The sequence below is a fragment of the Pipistrellus hanaki genome, assembly GCF_964339955.1.
Source record: "Pipistrellus hanaki genome assembly, chromosome: 17".
Taxonomy (NCBI): Eukaryota; Metazoa; Chordata; class Mammalia; order Chiroptera; family Vespertilionidae; genus Pipistrellus; species Pipistrellus hanaki.
This window is the reverse complement of record NC_140519.1, coordinates 36911982-36931995: the sequence shown is the minus strand read 5'-3', so window position 1 is coordinate 36931995 and position 20014 is coordinate 36911982. Positions and strand designations below refer to the sequence as shown.

The window sequence follows — 20014 nt, the reverse complement described above, 5'->3', positions numbered from 1 at the left end:
TTGAGGAAGTGGAGTGCAGCAGCTGAAAACTCCCAGAGAGGAGCCACTGAGAGGCACAGAATATGCCCCAGATGAAATTAGTAAAAAGATATTAATACTGTAAAGATAAAAATACTCTGAGATGGGAAAGGGCACCTTTTTGTGGATTTCTGCTTTATAGAGTTATTTTTATTTTCTAATTGTAATTGGGCAATAGACCAGACCCGTACAAAACATATAAAACAAAACAAAAAAATCTTACCTATTAGGAGGGCTTTGTGTATTTTGTGTTTTATGAACATCATCTAAAATTAAACAAAAAAATATGAGAATACAGAATATTTGGTAACTTGGCATCCAGTTTAAATAGCAGATCACTGCCTCATGTCCATCATGTATAGAAAATGTAAAGTTTAGAAGCAAAATCCTATTTGAATTCCTTTTACCTGTTAACTACAATATAGCATGTCTGTGCAGACCTTTTATATATTTGGATATTCTATAATAGATAAAACGTGAACCAGCGTTTTTTTATTTTATTAAATCTCTGGTTAATATTATCATATTGATCTTTTGAAAGGTAGTGCCACATGATAAATGTGGCTCAGTTATTATGTAATAATTAAGGCATGGATGGTATTTACTTAAATGGTCAGATTTAGAGGTTTCTATTATTTTTATATATATTACAAGGTTTTACATGCCTTCTCCTTTGAGCATATCATTTGCAAACAAGTTTAAAAGAGTGCAGAAGCTGGAGATGTGGGGACCATATCACCATTTTCATTTCCATTCATTTATTATGATTTTTTGAAACATTTGTTCCATTGCGATGTCTTCTTTGTCCTGTGCATGAGTAAAATGACATAAAGTTTATGGTGGAAGTTTTAATATTAATAAATACTATCTAATATAAAAATTATCTGAAATGGCATAGATTAAGAAGCACCAGAATAAGAAAGGTTTGGAAATATTTGCGTGTTTTCGGGTGAAATTCACCCGGCAGAATTTCTGAGCACGCTGTGATGGATTATTGTAATTATTGGGAATGATAATATTTTAATGTGACTTTTTCCCACCTGTCAGTTGCAATCAAGGCTGCCCAGCATTCTGAAACAGTCTCATTTTGCTAGGTGGCTAGTCTTGTGCAGCCTCCAAAATGCTTAGAATATTAATGCAGGGAGAGGAGAGTGAATGCTCTCCACAGTTCCATTGTGAACTGTTTGTTTTATTTTAACCCAAAGGCATGCAAAATACAACTAAAATAATGTTTAATAAATTAATGCCAGTGAGTGGCAAAGAAAAAAGGAACCCTTTTGGGCGAGAGTGCAACAAAACCATAGAATTTGGAATTTCTTTCCCCTCTTCTTCCTTGACCATGGACATTAATTTCTGTAGGATTGAATTTCTTTCTTGACTGCCTCATTCAGAAGTGCTTTGAACTTATAGGAACAAAGATAATAAGACATTTAGATCAGGCTGCAAAGGGAGGAAGGTATTTATTGAGGTGAGGTTTAAATACACATATTATATATTGGATTGAATACTTAGCTGTGTTGATCTTTATCACTTCCTGCATTTTCTCATTGTACCGCTTGTTTCAGTCCCTTTTCCTCTGAATTCTTCTACATCTTTTTCTATTTCCCCCTAAAATGTCATCTTCTAGCTCTTACTCCAGTGTGTGGCTCTGTCTTTTCCTGAACTTGTGCCATTGATTTTTTCTCCCTGTGACTTCATTTATCTGGCAAGGAAGTGTTCCTCAAATTGCTTCTTAAGCATACAAACCCAATTATTACTTTTATTTCATTCAACAATCATGCTACCAGTGTATGTAGTAGGACTACTTCATCTTAAACGTCCCATTTACCCATTGCTTACTCTAGATAATTGAAACTACCCCCACATGAAAAATTCTGCCACCCTTAGGTCCAGCTTTTACAAGGTAGCCATTGGTACCTGCAAAACAAAAGGCTTCACCAAGCATTGGACTGGCATCAGTATGGCCAGGGGTTGCCAATCTGTTCTGCCCTTCTTGCTTCCACTTCATCTCCAGGGCAGAGGTCGCTGAGGTCCACTTAAATGGCACCCAGTGCTCTCCCTTTCTGAAGATAGAAGCATCCGTCTGCACCCACCAGAGGCTCCCAGTAACCTCCCTTTTCATCCAGTACAAAGTAAGGTGCCTACTCATTCTGACAATGTGGACCCGCCCTATAGCACTGCTGTGTTCACCGCTTTAGGACGTACAAGCTAGTGTTTAGCATTTTCAAAATGAAGTCAATGTTTACATTGACACACACTTAAGGTGATTAATTCTGGGGAGTGTGTTGTTTGGATATCTAGGAATCGGAGGCAATCAAAGAGCTGGAATTCAGATTTCCTGACGCCTGCCTGCCAGGGGGCCTCAATCAGAAGTAATTTTCTCCATGAGGGCACATGCAACTCAGTTGTGAGCCTTTTCTGAGCAGATATTACTATTTGTGTCAAATTATGTGTGGTGGCTTTCTGAAGTGGACTTCTGTGCCCACTAATCCATACCCAGGAGGTGTCCTCATTCCCCCCTTCATTGGTGCTGTTAATTGTGTGCTGGGCTGCAAGTGTCTCTCACCTTTTCAAAACACTGGTTCATGGCCATGAATTAAGCGTAAGCTTTTCCTGTTAAAGAAACATGCAATGTAGACAGCAGAGGGAGAGCTGATCTTAAACTACAAATACTCTGTGCATTTTAAGAGAAACCCTTTCCTCCCCTCTCCCCCAGAGCCTGATATGATAGCATGACTAAAGGAAGGGTTAGTAATTTCACATTTTAAAGTAGACTAAATTATATAAATCTGACCCGTGCTTCGGGAGAAATACCAGCTGGCCATTAAGGCACTCTTCTGTGGCTTGTTCTAAGTAACAACATTGAGATCTTGTGTATTTTGAACAACGAGCTCAAAAAATTTTTCACCTTTTATTTATTTATTTATTTATTTATTTATTTATTTATTTATTTATTTTTAATAAGTGCTTGCTTTCATTTATATGCCTGGAATTGGAATTGATAGCCAACACATAAAACAAAACAGTCCCTGGAAAATGGAATATTATACTGTCAATTAAGATCTATAACACATGTGTCAAACACAAGGCCCGCGGGCCAAATCCAGCCCGCCAGGCCTTGCAATGTGGCCCGCACCGCGCTGTCATCACTGCACTCCGCTGTCAGTTTATGACATTGTCACTTTATGACTGTTCAGTAAACCATTCGGCCCGCGATTTAGGCTGGATTTTAGATTTTGGCCCCTTCTCTGATTGAGTTCGACACCCCTAATCTATAATAATAAAAGCGTAATATGCTAAGTAGATCGTACATCCTTATGGACAAAGCTGGGCCTGAGAGGGGAGTCCAGGTCCCGGGTGCCTGCCAGTGGCCGGAGGGAAGCCAGTGCCGGCAGCTGGGCGGGGAAAGAAAGGCCTGCTCTCACGTGGATTTCATGCATCAGGCCTCTAGTTTTACTATAACCTTTGATAAATGAGCAGTTTTGTAGATTCGCTTCCTTTTAAATTTTCACACGAGGTTTTCCTTTTAATCTTTAATAAAACTTAAATTTGATTTGATAGTATAGGAGGCAATTTTTAAAGTTATTGAGTATTTTAAATAATTGTTCAATTACATATTATCTTTAATAAAACCCATCTAAGAATGATAGCACATACGTTTGGAATTTCATTTCTTAAAAAGGAAGCATTTTATTGCTATTGATTTTATTCTTATAATATGCATCCCTTCTGTTTATAATATATAGACTTTAATATTTGAAGAGCAACCAGAAATAATAAAAAGAATTTACTAAAATATATATGAACTATTAAAATATTTATTTTATAATTAGACATCTTTTTTTGTTAGCCTTAAAGGCAGATTATATATTTTAAAAAAGTATGCATTGTCATTTCTATTATATCTGATATTAAGGCCATTACTGTACAGATTGATTTAATATGGATATAAAATATATAAATAATTAAATACTAGTAGTCAATTATTTTAGTGTTGGTAAAGTGTACTAAAAGATGGCTGTCATTTGTTGTCTGATATTTTGTAGTTTATAGTCTCAGTAATCTACAAAGAGTAACAAGAGGTTTCTCAATTTTTAAAGACTAGATCTTTAAGCATTTATGAGTTAACCTACATTTTATAATGTTTATAACTACTAAAGACTGGCTTGCATAGTAGTATGATATGTTAATAAAAGGTGTTTTTAAAATCTTGAATTTTTATTAAATTTAATTGAGCTTACATTGGTTAATAACCTTATACAGGTTTCAAGCGTATATTTCTCACAGCAACCTTTTTATTTATTAGTTTGTAACCTTATTCTAGTTAACTAACCTTGTGATCTTGACTTCCCAGATCCCCAAAATAAAAATAGTAGTAATTCCCTTAACTCCCTCACTGGGTTATTTTAGAATTTACAAAAGAAAGTGCTTTGGAAGCCCTACATGTCTTCTTTTGTCCACAATTGTTACAGTTAAATGCTTTGAAAAAAAATATGGAAAATATTCTATTACTCATTATACTCAAAATTAATAATTAGAACCATCAAAGAAATGCTTAATGATTGTAGTAGTTTACGTTGTTACTATTTTACTGTTCTACGGGTTGTTCTTCGCATATATTCCTTGCATAACTTGCTACTTGACATTTGTTTTAAGAGGTGAAAGATTATAGTTTCAAACATGAAATAATGATAAGAAATAACTAATATGAGATTCATGACTTTTGAATGTGATTTGTATGAAAATCCATTTTTTTCCCCACCCAACACCTTGAGTATAAGAATACAAATTGGAATTAGGGCATTCTTTCTCCCTTAACATCTGTTATTTTAAAGGGGGAAAAACCCACATAAATGAATTTTAAAAAGGACAAAGAAATTCCTTAAGAAATTCTTTGCGTGGATGTTTCTTAAGAAAATCTATGCAAAAGACCCCCTTCTTAAAACTATGCCCTATGAATTCAGCCCTTAGAAACTGGCTTTGGGGAAAATGCCAGGTATACCATTGTTCTGTAGGTAGCTATTTCTGTTTGCCAACAATGCCTTGAAAATGTGTTAATACATTCATTATTTTAATTGACTTATGAGTTGTTCTTTGCTCCTAGCACATTGCTAGGAAGTAAGAGAAGGAAGCTGCATAAGCCTTTTAAGTACTGAGCCTGTCTGGTGAGACTGCCGACATGAGTGACAAAACAAATGCCCATCATTGTGTTTTTGGGGTAAAATGCCATGTTGCTTCTTCAGGAGCAACAGCAGGCTTCAGTTTAGTGAAAATGATTCGAAGGCCAGTTCTTTAGGGCAGTCAGAAACCACAGTCGGCATGTGGCATTCCCATGCAGTCCACTTCAGACCATCCCAACAACTGCAGCCCTCCCTTCCCTTTCAGTGAAATAGGCCCATTAATGGACTGCACCTCACTCTCATTCACTCAAAGCAAGTTGTATTTTTATTACTGAAGAAAGTATCACATAAATACAAATTACATTTTTCATTAGAAAACTACTTTTCATTTCAGAAAAAAAAAATTCAATTAATTATGAATAGGGCTATGCTTTCATCAGGGAGAGAAATATGTAATTTTTCTTCGAGCCTCAAACACATAGAATGAAATCTTTTCTTGGGATCCACTCTTAAGATGGATTTTTTAAAAGCAGGGACTTTATTAAAATCTCAGTTCAATTAAAATGCATCCAATTACTTTAAATCTTTATTAAAATCTCAGGTAAAATTGTACAACCCTGTAAAAGAGACTTGTACTCTTTACCAGGTAGTTAATTCTAACAAATGAGCATAAGGCACACAATTTTGCTCTTCGGGAGAGAATGAAAAAAATACTAGTAAGCTTTGGGCTTGGAATTGGGGGTTGGAAAAAGGTGGAGGTGACAGTTTCCTTCCACTTCCCTTCATGGGTCGATATTATCGGTGAATATGGATGTGGTATTATCTTCTGTGTGTACCCTTGGTGGGACTATTTGGTCTCTTCATAGAGTTTTTCTCATCACTTTAATAAAATGACCCAACTTAAGGATTTTTATTTCACTATTGTCTTTGAATATTTTTTGGTACAGTGTCCCTGATTCTTTTTCAAGGGCCGCTAGAAGACGCCATCGAAGAGGAAGAAGAAGAGTGTCCATCCGAGGCAACAGATACCATCTCCAAGGGAGACTTTCCATTGGAGGAAAGCTTTTCCACAGAATTTGGGCCTGAAAATCTGAGCTGTGAAGAAGTGGAATTCTTTTGTAACAAAGGTAATCATGAATGGTTGGTGGCAATCTGCGAGTCCCTTTACTCAGATGATTTTGTAAAGTTTTAAAAAAATGTACCAATAGAGTGGAATAAAGGTGCTCAAATTGCTGATATTTATGATTCAACGGTCTGAAAATACCTGCAGAATTTTTTAAGCACAAAATATTTTTCTTAAGGATAAAAGAAGTATTTCCACTTTAATAAATCCTAGTGTATATTTAAACAAAGAGTTTTATGTTGATCTGCCAATTAACTATGGACATTTTCATGTTGGGTGGCCAATCAACTGTAATAGCTTTAAGGTTCATCAGTTCTTTTATTTTGTCAACAAATATTTATTGAATGTCAGTTGTTTGCAAGGCACTGAATGAGGCATTGAGTATAAGCCGTGAATAGGGTAGAGTCCTTGCCCATGTTTCTGGCTCACTCAGTTTTAAAACTGAGCACTGTACGTGTTTGAGGTTGACTTTCAACATGGAGGAATGGAGCCTTTTGTGGATATTGTCACATAAGAAAATACCCACTCTCCATTCCAGAAACTCTTTTGACGCATGGACATTAAGACAGAAGAACTTGAGACTGTATGTCTCAGCCTGTTTTTAACCTTGACATGGACCCTGGTGGACCCTGCCAGTAACTTTGTACTCACTGAGAATGTATGAGCATTTGCTTACTTTTTTTTTTGCAAAAGTGAGTTTAAGGTTTCTCATAATTCTTTTTTATTTTTTATTTTACTGTCTTGTCTCTGCAAATGAGGGGAGTCTTCTAGTGCCTCCTGCACCAACATACAGTTTCAAAGTGTTTGGATCACTTCCTTGGTTTAGGACAGCTGTTTTGTTGACTTTACCATGACACTTTCCCCGAGAGTATGACTGAGAGTGTGTTTCTATCTCTGTATGCCTGTGCGTATTGGTGGTTGCTCCATTTTTGTTCAGTCATGAGTATTTTTTAGGCAGAAAAATTATGAGCAATGATTTTTTTTATGTGTTGGTGTGAATTTGTTGATTAGACCTTAATAGTCCAGAACCAAGGATGCTGACACAGCTCCCCCCAAAACGGCTAACTATAAACATTTCTCTGTGGCCATATGTATATATGTTATTACAATTCCAGTATAGCTTCTCATGTTGCTGGTGTCAGCAGAACCTGGGACCTAAAACTGTGGAAGCAGATCAGCACCAGCACCTGGACCCACGGCGGTTCCTTGACCATTTTCCTGAAGGCCTCAGGATGGCTTTGTAACATGGCCCTCGTCTCCACATCAGAGATGTTCACCAGACAGAAGATACCTTCTTTGTTAGTTGACTCAGATGTCAGGACCGATAAATTTTTCCTTAGTTTCCCTGGATCCGTGGTCGGCAAACTGTGGCTCACGAGCCACATGTGGCTCTTTGGCCCCTTGAGTGTAGCTCTTCCACAAAATACCACGGCCCGGGCGAGTCTATTTTGAAGAAGTGGCATTAGAAGAAGTTTAAGTTTAAAACATTTGGCTCTCGAAAGAAATTTCAGTCGTTGTATTGTTGTTATTTGGCTCTGTTGACTAATGAGTTTGCCGACCACTGCCCTATATGTTAGAACCATTTCTTGACAATTCATAGCCACGGTAATACATTAAAAAAGCTGGCTGGCGTTGAAGAGTTTTTAGACCTATTTGAAGACATTCCAGTTTCCTTCTTTATCAGCAAATATATCCTTTAGTTCACTTAAGAGTACCTACCCTATACTGGGGGATTACAATAAAGAAAGGAACCAATAGTTGAAGGTCCTATTTATTCTTCTTGCTCTTGTCCTTAAAAGAGTTAGTGTATGGATTCTGACATTTTTTTTCAGTTTAATTAATCTAGGGATTTTAATGACAGGTATTAAAAAATATATATATATTTTTTGCTTGTTTGGGATGATCATTGGTTAAGGCCTGCGTAGAATTTCAAGTTTTAAGTTAGTAGTTTATTGGAAGAAAACAGAATTATGGCAGCTGCTTACATGACTAGGTAACTATGGTATCCAGACAAAAACCTCCATATACAATAAAGAGAGATGTAACTCATGAAGAATAATGACAGGCTTTAAGAAACTATGAAAAATGAATTACAATTATTAAGAACATTGTTTAATGGATATTATTATTAACTATTTGATGAACTATTGGAAAATTAAAAAACACATAAAATATTACCTGAATAATGCTTAATATATCATACATGATATATATACATGATATATTAAGTAATATATAATTGATATACTTCATATTATAAAAATAATTCTCTGATGTTTAGTTTGAAACTAGAAAGTGATGATAGGTGGGAATAAGAATTCTTATTTCCATATATTTTTCAGGATAAGTTTTAGTATTACTATTTCACACTATTGCCATCTTAATTAATAGGAAAATAATTTCATTATTTTACTCTCAAAGAGTGAGACAGGGAATTCCCACTGCAGTCAGCAGGAACTAGTATGAAGAGAGACAAGTCTTTGATATATATTTCATCCCCTTGAAGTCATACTGGGAACTCCATCCATTTTTCACTTAAGTTGATTAGCCTCAGTAGGAAGAGAAAATTTTCTCTCTGGAAAATTGGAAGCTAATCTTTCTGTAGAAATTCACATATTAGTCTCAGTGACACATAATTATGTTTTCTTGCCAGTTTCACAAAGGAATATAGATTAGACTTTAGAAAAGTGTATTTAAATGGTTAATGATGCCAGTATCATGATTAAAAAAGTGGGTAAGAATTGGTCATAAGACAAATTTTCTTAACTTTGGATCATTGATGAAACATACTTTATGCAAATATTCTGAATTATTTACGACAACTTAAAACTTGTTGATATGCATAGGAAAATGAATTGGTTTATTTGGAATGTTTCTTCACCTAAAGATCCAGCCATGATCAAAATTTAGCAATGAGATACTTGCCCAAATGGGCATAAGGAATAACCTTTTTGAACATCAAATGCTTTTTTCCCTTATTAAACAAAAGATAGCCGTTTAACAACCCTATTACAAAAACATGGCTTAAATATCTGAAGTTTTCCAAATAAGGTGTTTGATATAATAAGGAGTATGATGATGCACATATAGGTACAATATATCTATTCATATTTTACTAACTGTGTTCTGTATGAAGCAATCCTTTTGTAATTTCCTATTTAAAAAGAAAATAAACTCTACTCTTTGTTGGGACCCAGCTTATATAGGTTAAAGTTCTTACTTCCTTTTGAAAGGGAGCTTGTACATTACACAGGATATCTTCAGTGCTTAGAATGACTCTTGACTTAGTGTTGGATTATTTTCCTCAGTTCTATGTGGGTACTATCTATTTTATTGCTGTAAAAGTGAAGGCTTTTAAACAAGTCTCAACTCCATTTATTAATATCAGTAAAGTTGCTAATCATCATGAAACATTTGATTACGTATGATTACATCACTCCCATAATGTGATATTCCACATTGATGTCCAAGAAATGTTGGTCAGAATTCTGTTAGCTTAATCATAGGAACCTAAAGCACAAATATTCACACATTTGGACAAGATCACCTTGAACAAACCCTCGTTCTAGTCACGGGACTAAAATTGGAGACTGACAATCCAAATGCTGATGGAATTTCCTGTGTCACTTCTTACTTTTGGTCAGCGACATTTTTAAATGTCTCTAGTTTTCATCTCTGAAATGAATGAAATGGGCTCTGTTGAAAAACATTCTTCACGTTTGCTTTGGTAACCTCCAATTTTAAGAATTCTAGCAGAACAGAAAGCCATGCTTTTAATTTGTGGCATCCTCTTTTGTTCAGTGCGTTTCGATGGCTTGGCATCTTGCCTCCCAGTATCTCTGAGAGGAAGGAAACAAGCAACAATTATTTCCTTGAATTTACGGATGACGAAGACATCAAGGCTGGGTCCATAAGTGCTGCACATTTCCTGTGGCACTGGCCTATTTGCTTCAGTGATTTTTTTTTTCTTCTGCCTTTCTTCTGGTTTATATACTAACCAGAGAAGTACATCCAGGCACGCTTCGAACTAAGCAAAGTAATACCAGTGGACACACTGTGGCCTGGAAAACAACCCGGGGAGCTTTGAGTTTTGTCACTGCTGCCAGGTGGGACCTCGCTGATTTGTTAGCAATTGTGGATTAACTCAGAGATGGAAGCTTCTTGGTGAGGTTGACGTTGCAGATGTCATTAATGAAAGTGGTCTATTGTGGACTGTTTGTAAGAGGGTTTCCTCTTAGAAATATCCACAGTTGTTCATGACTAAAGTGAATAAACATATCTTGGGACACATTTGGGAAGAATGTCACAGGATGCATGAACAGGAAGAAGAGTGTCAGGACAATATCACTGTTAGCTAACCACGGCAAACCACGGCTCGCGAGCCACATGTAGCTCTTTGGCCCCTTGAATGTGGCTCTTCCACAAAATACCACTGCCTGGACAAGTCTATTTTGAAAAAGTGGCGTTAGAAGAAGTTTAATTTTAAAAAATTGTGACTCTCAAAAGAAATTTCAGTTGTTATACTGTTGATATTTGGCTCTGTTGACTAATGAGTTTGCTGACCACTGAGCTAATAGAATGTAATGCTATTAAAACAACAACAACACACACACACACCTAAAACTAAAGAAATTGCATGTCATTGAGTTTTGAATGATACATAATGATTATCTAGAAAAGTTAACGAGAGCCCTTACAAACTGTCCTCTCGAACGAAGGCTGAAAGGGAAACGTATGCCATCAAAGTTGATTTTGGAAGACAGGTAAACCCCACATCTAGTCCACGTACCTAGACATGATGATGATGGGGGAAATCACTGGATATCAGGCTTTACCTAGGGAGAGAAACTAATACAGGGTGAGGCAAAAGTAGGCCTACAGTTGTTCCTATAGCAAGATTAAGGTGGAAAAGGGCAGCATAATGGAAATCCGTAACATAAGAAAACATAGTGTAGCAATGGATTTTTCTCATGACATTCAAAAAGATTTGACGTAGGTGGTAGGCAGAAAGTAAAGTTTACATTTCTATCTTAAATAAGCTTTAAAATAGAAAACGCAGTGCATACGAAATAAAATAGAATACTTAGACTTGGATTAGCTCTGTCCCCAGAAATAGTTAATACCGAACCCGAAGCTCACATAAATGGATGCTGAATTAGGCTGGCGGAAGCTTCCAGTTCTGTCCAAGATCAAATTCAGTACAGCTCAACCCATGTATTCAGCACCTGCCAGGTGCCAGACCCTTTTCTCAATGCTGGGGACACAGCGGATAGATGGAAGTCAATCCCAGGCCGTGGCGCAGAGACAATAAACAAGTAAACAAGCATGGCGTGATAGGATGGGTGACCACTGTGAAGGAAAAGGAAAGGCAGCCAGTGTCGCAGCGTGGCATTGCGTGTCTGGGTGTGCGTACCTGCAGGCTGTGTTACAAATAGTGATGGGGAAGGTGACCTGGGAACAGAGACCTGAGGAAAGGGGAGTGAGGCCTGGTACTAAGCCAGGTTGTTTGCTTCTCTGAGGCTTGTGTAGCAGGGAGCCAGGAGAGGACAGCAGAGAGCTGGGGAGCAGGAGGGGTGGTGTCCTCACACCTGTGGAACCTGTTGCTCTAGGAATCGGTTGAATCCCACCTCTGTGGAAGGCTTGGGAGAGCCACCCGGGAGAGTTGGTGTATAACAGAAGAGGTGCAGGGTGTGATGCACTGGGGGAGTACCTAAAGAAGAAAGGGCTGCACAAAGTAAAAATTAACCTCATAGACACAGACAACAGTACAGTGATTACCAGAGGAAAAATGAGGGGGGTGGGGGAGGTAAAAGAGGATAAAAGGGGGGATGAATGGTGGGTGATAAAGGAGACTTGACTTGGGGTGGTGAAGACGCAGTACAATGTAGAGATGATTTTGTTATGGAATTGTACACCTGAGACCCGTATAATTTTATTAGCCAATGTAACCCCCAATATATTCAATAATTTTATTTTTTTAAAGAGCAGGAAATGGGAGCCAGCAAACTGGGGAAGCTGTCAGGAGATACAGATAACCCCAATCAGAATCATCCCCGTAGCCAAGGGCTTGATGAGACTCCATCTGTGGCTCATTAATGTGGTTTCCGGAAGAGCAGTTTGGGGTGTTTGAGGGTGATATGAGTCATTCTGCTCCCTTTCACCCTACCAGAGTTGGGTGTGTGTTTTCAGTATCTTTTCACATCCTGGTACCTGAGAGATAAAGAGTAGGAGGCATGAGGATCCGAATCATTTTCATTATTGTGCTTAACTGTTTCTACCGGTAGGTTGCTTGAGATATCGAAAAGTCCCTCTCCCCACCCCTTTTCTCTCTGGCTGTAGGTTTTGTTGCTTTGTTTAAAAATAAGAAATCACGAGAAAAAGCTATTTCTTGTTAGACTAGAACAAACCCAAGTCTAGATTATTGGCACTTCCTTTCCCTCTCTTCAGTTTTTTAAACTAAAGCCATAGTCAGCAAACTGCGGCTCTTGAGTCACATGCGGCTCTTTGGCCCCTTGATTGTGGCTCTTCCACAAAATACTATGGCCTGGGTGAGTCTATTTTGAAGTGGCTAGAAGAAGTTTAAGTTTAAAAAATTTTGCTCTCAAAAGAAATTTCTATTGTTGTACTGTTTATATTTGGCTCTGTTGACTAATGAGTTTGCCGACCGCTGAGCTAAAGCAACAAAAATATTGCCTAGCTCCTTAATATTTTGAAGAAAAAGAAGGAAAACACACCTTCATACAGATTTGGTCTTGGGAGTGGTAACTGCTTATTTTTCATTTGATTCAGTGTCGAACTTCCATGCTTTATTTCCTATCTTCTTTTCATTTTATTGTTATTTTTTTTCAGTTCAGAAAGTCTGTTTACCTGTATTTCACAAATCCTTTTCAGTCATATGGTTTCTTTCCTCTTCTTCTATACCTTTTATGAGACATGTTTTTGCCTTCTCTGATGCTTGGGCAACTGGAATTCGAATCCACAGAAAGAGGCCCTACCACAGTCCCTTTGATTTCAATAGGGAGGGAGATCTTTAGAGGCAACTCTGTTCCTTTTCTTCTGAGTGGGATTAAGAAGCTGAGCTTTTTAAATTCTTGCATATAACATTGACATTTCCAGGGTGTTAGGACCAGGGAGTTCAAAGAGAAGGAATGAGAAAGAAAAGCCAATATGACTTTGCTGTTTACCTTGCTGGAGGAGCCGTTTGTGCAAATCGCCTATAAGCTTATTGACCTGAATCTTTGACTCCTTGTTTCCTCTGGATTTGGCTGGAGTGGAGACACTGATGGAGCCCTGATAGAGCTGATTGAACAGCCCCCAGCTTTGCCTGGCACAAGCCTCCCTTCCCTTCTCCGCCGCCTCCCCCGCCCTCCCATGACATTATTGTTCCTTGGCAAACCCTCTGTTCTCCTGGACTCAGTCCTTCTTTTAAAAATATGTAAATTTCTCTCACATAAGTCACCCAGCCACACAAAATGAAAATGAGTTCATGTTTGAAAATAGAAATAAAGGCTATAAATCTCTTATTGATATTCTTATCTCATGAGGTTGAAAAAAAAAAAAAGAAAACCTTTTGACACTGTACTTTCATTCTTATATGGCCACCTTGAAAACCTAAAAAAACAAAACAAAAAAAAAACAAAAAACAACAACAACAAAAAAAAACACCCTAAAAACCCCAAGTTTTTCTTTGGAATCAGATTGATTTTTTTTCTAACCCACCACCCCTGGAAAAATGAGGGAGCATTTGATGGCAATTTATTCTCAGAGAGGGTGGTCACAATTTTCTTGGTGTTGATGGAACCAGAGGTGTGCAAATTTTGTCCATGACTTAGTTTGAGTTTGTAAAGGTCAAATCAAGCTTGGTCTGTTTGCTTCATCTCTGTTTGCAGATATATCATCCTAACAATTTCAACAAAATTGAAATGATTGATTTCAATCATTTTGAAAAGTCATTGTTGAAATGACTCATGATGATATCACTTATATGAGTCGTGTATTGTAATTATACCCCCTTTTTTGCATATTATAAACTAAATCCAGTGGTCCTTTCCATGAGCTGATCATCAATGGGTCTCCACTGGGCAGTCTGCTAGACATTATTGAAACATATGAAAACTTGACAAGATACATAATTATAGAGTTCTTTCATAATTTATGAAACAATTTCATTTTGTAATCAAGTGTGTTTTATCCTGCTTCTCTCTGACATATAGGATGTCAAGAGGTTTTTGCCTAAGTTTTAGTTACATCCTTATTTTATACCAACTTCACTGATGTTAATATAAATTGCAAGTGAATATAAGACCATTTTTAGCAAATTCAAAAATATTGGCTTTTTGGTTTTATTGCTTAAGGATTTTGCAAGTGTAAGAACATTTTTTTGACCTGTAAAATTCAGTGTAGGTTTGTTGTTTTCTCTACAGTGTTGAAAATCAGAAGAGTAAGAATTTATTTAATCTCCTGTTATGTATACAGATCAGAACATCTGGATATCAGAACATCTGTTTACAAATCAGACATCTGCATGACTAATTGAATTTTTCACTTTTCAGCTAGATATTGAATTAGTCATTAATTTTAGCTGACCACTGTGAAGGAGAACTATTTATTTGTAAGCCCTTTTATTGCTATGTTGTTTTCTCTCTGATATTTCAGATTGAATGACGAAAGTAGTTTTAATCAAATTGTAATGATTACAAATAGCTATTTTAAATTAAAATATGATTGTTTTCGTTTTATTTGCTGAAATTACATATATATATATATATATATATACATATACACATATACATATATACTGATCATGCAGATCTACATTAATGTCTGACAATCATTTATATCTACTAATTCCTAATTTCTGTTTCTATTTAAGAGACAGTTTAAAATGTGAGTAGCTTTCAGGAAGCCTGGAAAGCTAATTTGCTTAAATCATATAGAATTAACATTAACAAACTTGAATTTGACTGTTGGTCGCATTATGATTTGAGAAAAAATTGACCTTAGAAATCCATTTTGGAGAAATTGATCTCTTGGCATTAGCCCTGTCTTCTTTTGTTATGTCTTAAACACCACAAATGATTTAAAAATAATTTATTGGTTCCATCCTAGAATTTCTTTTTAGGTTTAAATCAAAGCTTTTAATATTCTAATACAAAACTCATATTTTCTTGTTAGTATGTAAAATGTTTAACCAGGTTTGATGATCATTCCAGAAGCAACAGGCAGTGTAACAGCATCAACAGGCAGTGTAAGAGCATTTGCCCCTCTTACTTCATGGGCTCATCTTTACCTCTGGTCAGCCTAGAAAATGTAAAGGGAAGTGTGGACCTCCATGGTAAGAGGAATTTAATTATAGTCACGTAGCCAGTCACTTTTTGTTGTTCTGCGAAGATCAGGGGGAAAATACCTGACTGTGTGATGCCACTGAAGGCGATACTGATAACGCATGCAGATTGCTGGTTCAGCTTCTTTTGTGTAGTCCCGTGAGATTCCAGAGATTGACACTGAAACTGCCGACCAATTATAAGAATTATAATAATGGTAATAACAGCGTTCACCGTTCACCCGCTGATGGCTCCTGAAAGGCAGGCATCTTGCTGCACATGGATCATCTCTCATCAACTTACTGTCCTGCGGGGTAGATGTTATTTTCACCTGTGACTTCCAGAGGTTCAGTAACGCGTCCAAAGTCACAAAGCTACTAAAGGTTAATGCGGAATGGAAACTTAGGTGATTGTACTGATAAAAATAGAGAACTAATCCCGTGTTCTGATGTCCATCATTATAAAATCCCTGTAGAAGCAGATGAACATATCTGAGGAAGCCTGGCCATACGAGGCATAAAGCTTGCCTTTCAAGGTATTTTTAACCTGGGACTCTCTAACTATTCATGCATTAAACATGATGTGTCTGTCAAGATTAAGGGCATTTATAAACAAACAAACAAACAAATAAATAAATAAATAAAAAGTTAAAGTAAGAGAGTTAAGGGTGTGCTTAGATAATTTCTATCATTTTGGCATTTCTTTAATGAATTAACCAGCAGTGAGTAGAATTGCTATTTTGAAAAAATGTGATAGTTAGATTGCAAGTTCTTTAGGCTTATCATACTAACTGGATGATGCAATGCCCCTGAAATAAAGCCACAATTCCTCACTGCTTGCTTTCTGTGAAGTTGTTTTCAGGTCATTCAAACGAGTGGGGACAAACCAAAAACGGTTGGGCAGAAGCCATTCATAAGTGGCAAACATGTTTACATATTCATCCGGACTCTCTGGGTAGGAATTTCAGCCCTGCAGACAAGTTTGCTCAGTGAACTCTTTTAACACAGCTTGACCTTCACACAAAATGAGACCAAATAAAAAGGGGAGAAAGGAAGGAAGGAAGAGGGGAATAGGGCATTGTTTGCAGGGAACACTCTGGGCTCTGTGAAAACTTTTCACTTTTCTGAAGGAAATGCAGTGCAGCAGATGGCAGGAGTGGAAGCGAGATAAACATAGGAACTGGAAACGTAAGCAGTACATTCTAACAGGTTCCGTATCGAAGATCTGGGGAAGCAGAAAGATTAGACAAGGAACTGTTCTGAAACCTGACAGTGGCTGTATCTCACCGAGCCTTACGCACGGAGCAGACGTGCCGAGTGGAATTGCACAGACAGGAGGCTGTGATTATATTTTTCTGACAGTGAGAAGGGAAGGCCTTTTTAAGGGTTATTTTTCAAAGATAGAGACTTATCACCTTGGGGATCTGTAGTACAGATGTGCAGAAACGCTTTCCCCGCCTCCCTGGTTAACAATGGGATTTGATGTAATTTCTGTTGTTGCCTTTAGACCTTAGCACAAGGCACTGTACTGGGGATTTTAGATAAGCTTTTTTTGTTTGTTTGTTTCAATGCAAGTTATGGTCCAAGCTAGTTAACCAACTCTGAAAACTGATTTTTTAAAAAAAATTATTTCTGGTTGTATTATATTAGCATAAATGTGTGCGAATGCCTGCATGTGACCAGGGACATACAAATACAGAGCGGATATATAAAGAACGTTCTTTTTTCTTAAAGATACACTCATTGAGTAAGTGGGAAATATATGCACAAGTGAGATAAGGAAATATGTGTGAGAAGTGGAGAAAATGTTGATTTGGGGGTGATTTAGGTAACATTGTGTTCATTCTCAAGCTTCCTTGTGGTTATGTGCATAATTCTATTATGGAAACCATTCACCACCAAGTATGTGTCTCATTTAATTCTTGTGTCCCAGGTTCCTATATCCTGTCCTAGTGGCGGACTCCTAAAGGGGATACCAAAATACTGTAACTCTCAACAAGAAACAATTCTGCAAATACATAGAGTGATACTGGGGGAAAAATGGACAGGGAAAATAGTTTATATCCTAAGGAAAACCCAATTTCAAAAAGAAGGATGTTTTCTCTATAATACTGGCAGTTATGTTGGAGAACTTGTTAGGTGACCTTAAGGGATCAGATCATTAATAGAAGGAAGGAATTTTGAAAATTTATGTAAAAGGCATATCTTATCCTCACACGTAACATTATCAACTAAATATTAGATCGGCTCATTCACCTTTTAAGTTTACTTAACAATTGTTTAATTTAGATCTTCTTATATTGAGCGATAGACCTAAGACCACAGTGTAGCGTGGTATATATCTAAAACTCCTCACTTGTAAAGACTCCTCTCAAACCCCTGCATCCAGTTTTGTCATTATAACTCTGTATTCTTCTTTTGAGGGGGCCCCCCTGAATTGTATAAGCTTTAGGCCCCACAAAACCTGAATCAATCCTTGTAAACTTCAATCTTTTGTAAACATGTCTCCTAACAGCAATGATCAAGAATGTTACATTTGGCCCTGGCTGGTTTGGCTCAGTGGATAGAGCATCCTGTGGACTGAAGAGTCCCAGGTTCATTTCTGGTCAAGGGCACATGCTTGGGTTGCAGACTCCATCCTCAGTAGGGGGCGTGCAGAAGGCAGTCGATCAATGATTCTGTCTCATCATTGCTGATTCTATGTCTTCTTCCTCTCTGAAATCAATAAAAACAAAAATATTAAAAAAAATAATGTTGTTTGGTTTCAAGTTCCTAATTTTTAAAAAAACCTTACATAAGATTTCTAAAACGTTTCAGTATTTAGGTTACTAGGCATTTTCATTTCAAATCTGTCATTACTCTGCATTTACCTGAGCCTAAAGATACCACGCATACTCCTGAGAGTACTGAGTTAAAAATTAAAACAGAGAGAAGAAATTCTCCCACGTTTCTGAAAATCTAGATGATGCTGTGGATACCATCTATGTTTTTCTGTGTTATCGCCAGCAGCCAAGGTCCTGTTGCTGGCCCTGAGGGAGGAGGCAATGTGGGAAGACCTTGTGGTCAAGTCTAAATGGGTCTTGTGATAACATACTTGGAATATCCCTGGTGGTGGAAGCTAGATATGGATCTGCGTTGGGACGAGGCTGACATGACCTAGAACCGTGGTCGGCAGACTGCGGCTTTCAAGCCACGTGCAGCTCTTTGGCCCCTTCAGTGTGGCTCTTCCACAAAATACCACGGCCAGGGCCAGTCTATTTTGAAGAAGTGGCGTTACAAGAAGTTGAAGTTTAAAACATTTGGCTCTCAAAAGAAATTTCAGTCACTGTACTGTTGATATTTGGCTCTGTTGACTAATGAGTTTGCCAACCACTGTCCTAGAATACTTTTATCCCCATGGATAGGAAAACTTCATTTGCATTAGATATGGTTGTAAGAATAGGATCCTGGGAGATTCCACAGGCTTCCCACTTACACCCCACTGTCCAGAGCACAGTCGCAAGTAGTGGTTTATCTCCCTAAGAGAGGCTGGGCAAGGTGGTCTTTCTTTGTCAGGTAGCTACATGCCGACTCTATGTCTGTTTCTATGGAGAGTTTTCAGTTTATGCAGAAGGTAGAGTTTTTATTATTGCTTGATTTGAGGGATCATTAATGACTGGAAGCATTGTGGCCGTCAGTCCATTCCACATACATGCTTCCTCCAATGGCATACATATTCATTGGACATCTACTGTATCAGACATGCTGAGAAGACGATGTGAGTAGACACAGGGAAGGTTCTGGCTATTCTGGGATTTAAATTATAATCACACAAGTGGTGTTCTGTGGTTGGACCTAGTGAGAGTATTCAGAGGAAGTGTCCTTAAGGATGGCACACTTGAGTTGGCATCTAATGCTGAATAGGCAGTAATGAGGTGAAAATAGTTTCCAGGTAGAGGGAACAGCATGAGGTTGGCAAGAGCCTGGTGATCCTACAAAGAGCGAGGGCCGCTGTGGTGTGAGTTGGCCCAGGAGAGAGAGGTATGGGCCTCAAGAGATCAGGAAGCACAGTGAGCAGAGGGTGAAAGGCAGGAAATAATGAGAGGAGGCCTAAGAGAGGAAGATAAAGATCTTGAAAGCTGAAACATTAAATGCAATTCTGAGCATCCCCTAAGCCATAGTAGAGAGAGAAAATGAACGAGTAAGATACAATTTCAATGGTCAAGCAGTAGCAAAAACAGGGTTTATCAGAAGAAATCAATGTGATCCCCAATCTGTGAGCTCAGAGGGTCATTCTTTATTAGGTGTTCGAACTAGTGTTGGGTAAAGGGCATTTAGATAGCGGCCAACGTGGCTGTTGGCTGCTGCCCCAGAACATGCCAGGGCATGCATTCTCCATTGTCCTTAGCATTCTGGATAAATGGCTTGCATACAGTCTATGTAAGATAAGCA

General features: G+C 37.7%; 1 protein-coding gene across 2 annotated transcripts in view; it reads left to right on the top strand.

The window, feature by feature from the left end:
• ZFPM2 (zinc finger protein, FOG family member 2) overlaps positions 1-20014 on the top strand; it is a 414216-nt gene that overhangs the window by 84165 nt on the left and 310037 nt on the right. The window contains exon 2 of one of the 2 annotated variants that reach the window (XM_084864544.1): positions 6107-6265. The exons of the other annotated variant lie outside the window; for it this stretch is intronic. Within the exon in view, the coding sequence (XP_084720670.1) occupies positions 6107-6265 (159 nt within the window). The remainder of the gene's footprint in view (positions 1-6106; positions 6266-20014) is intronic. 2 annotated transcript variants of the gene reach the window in all.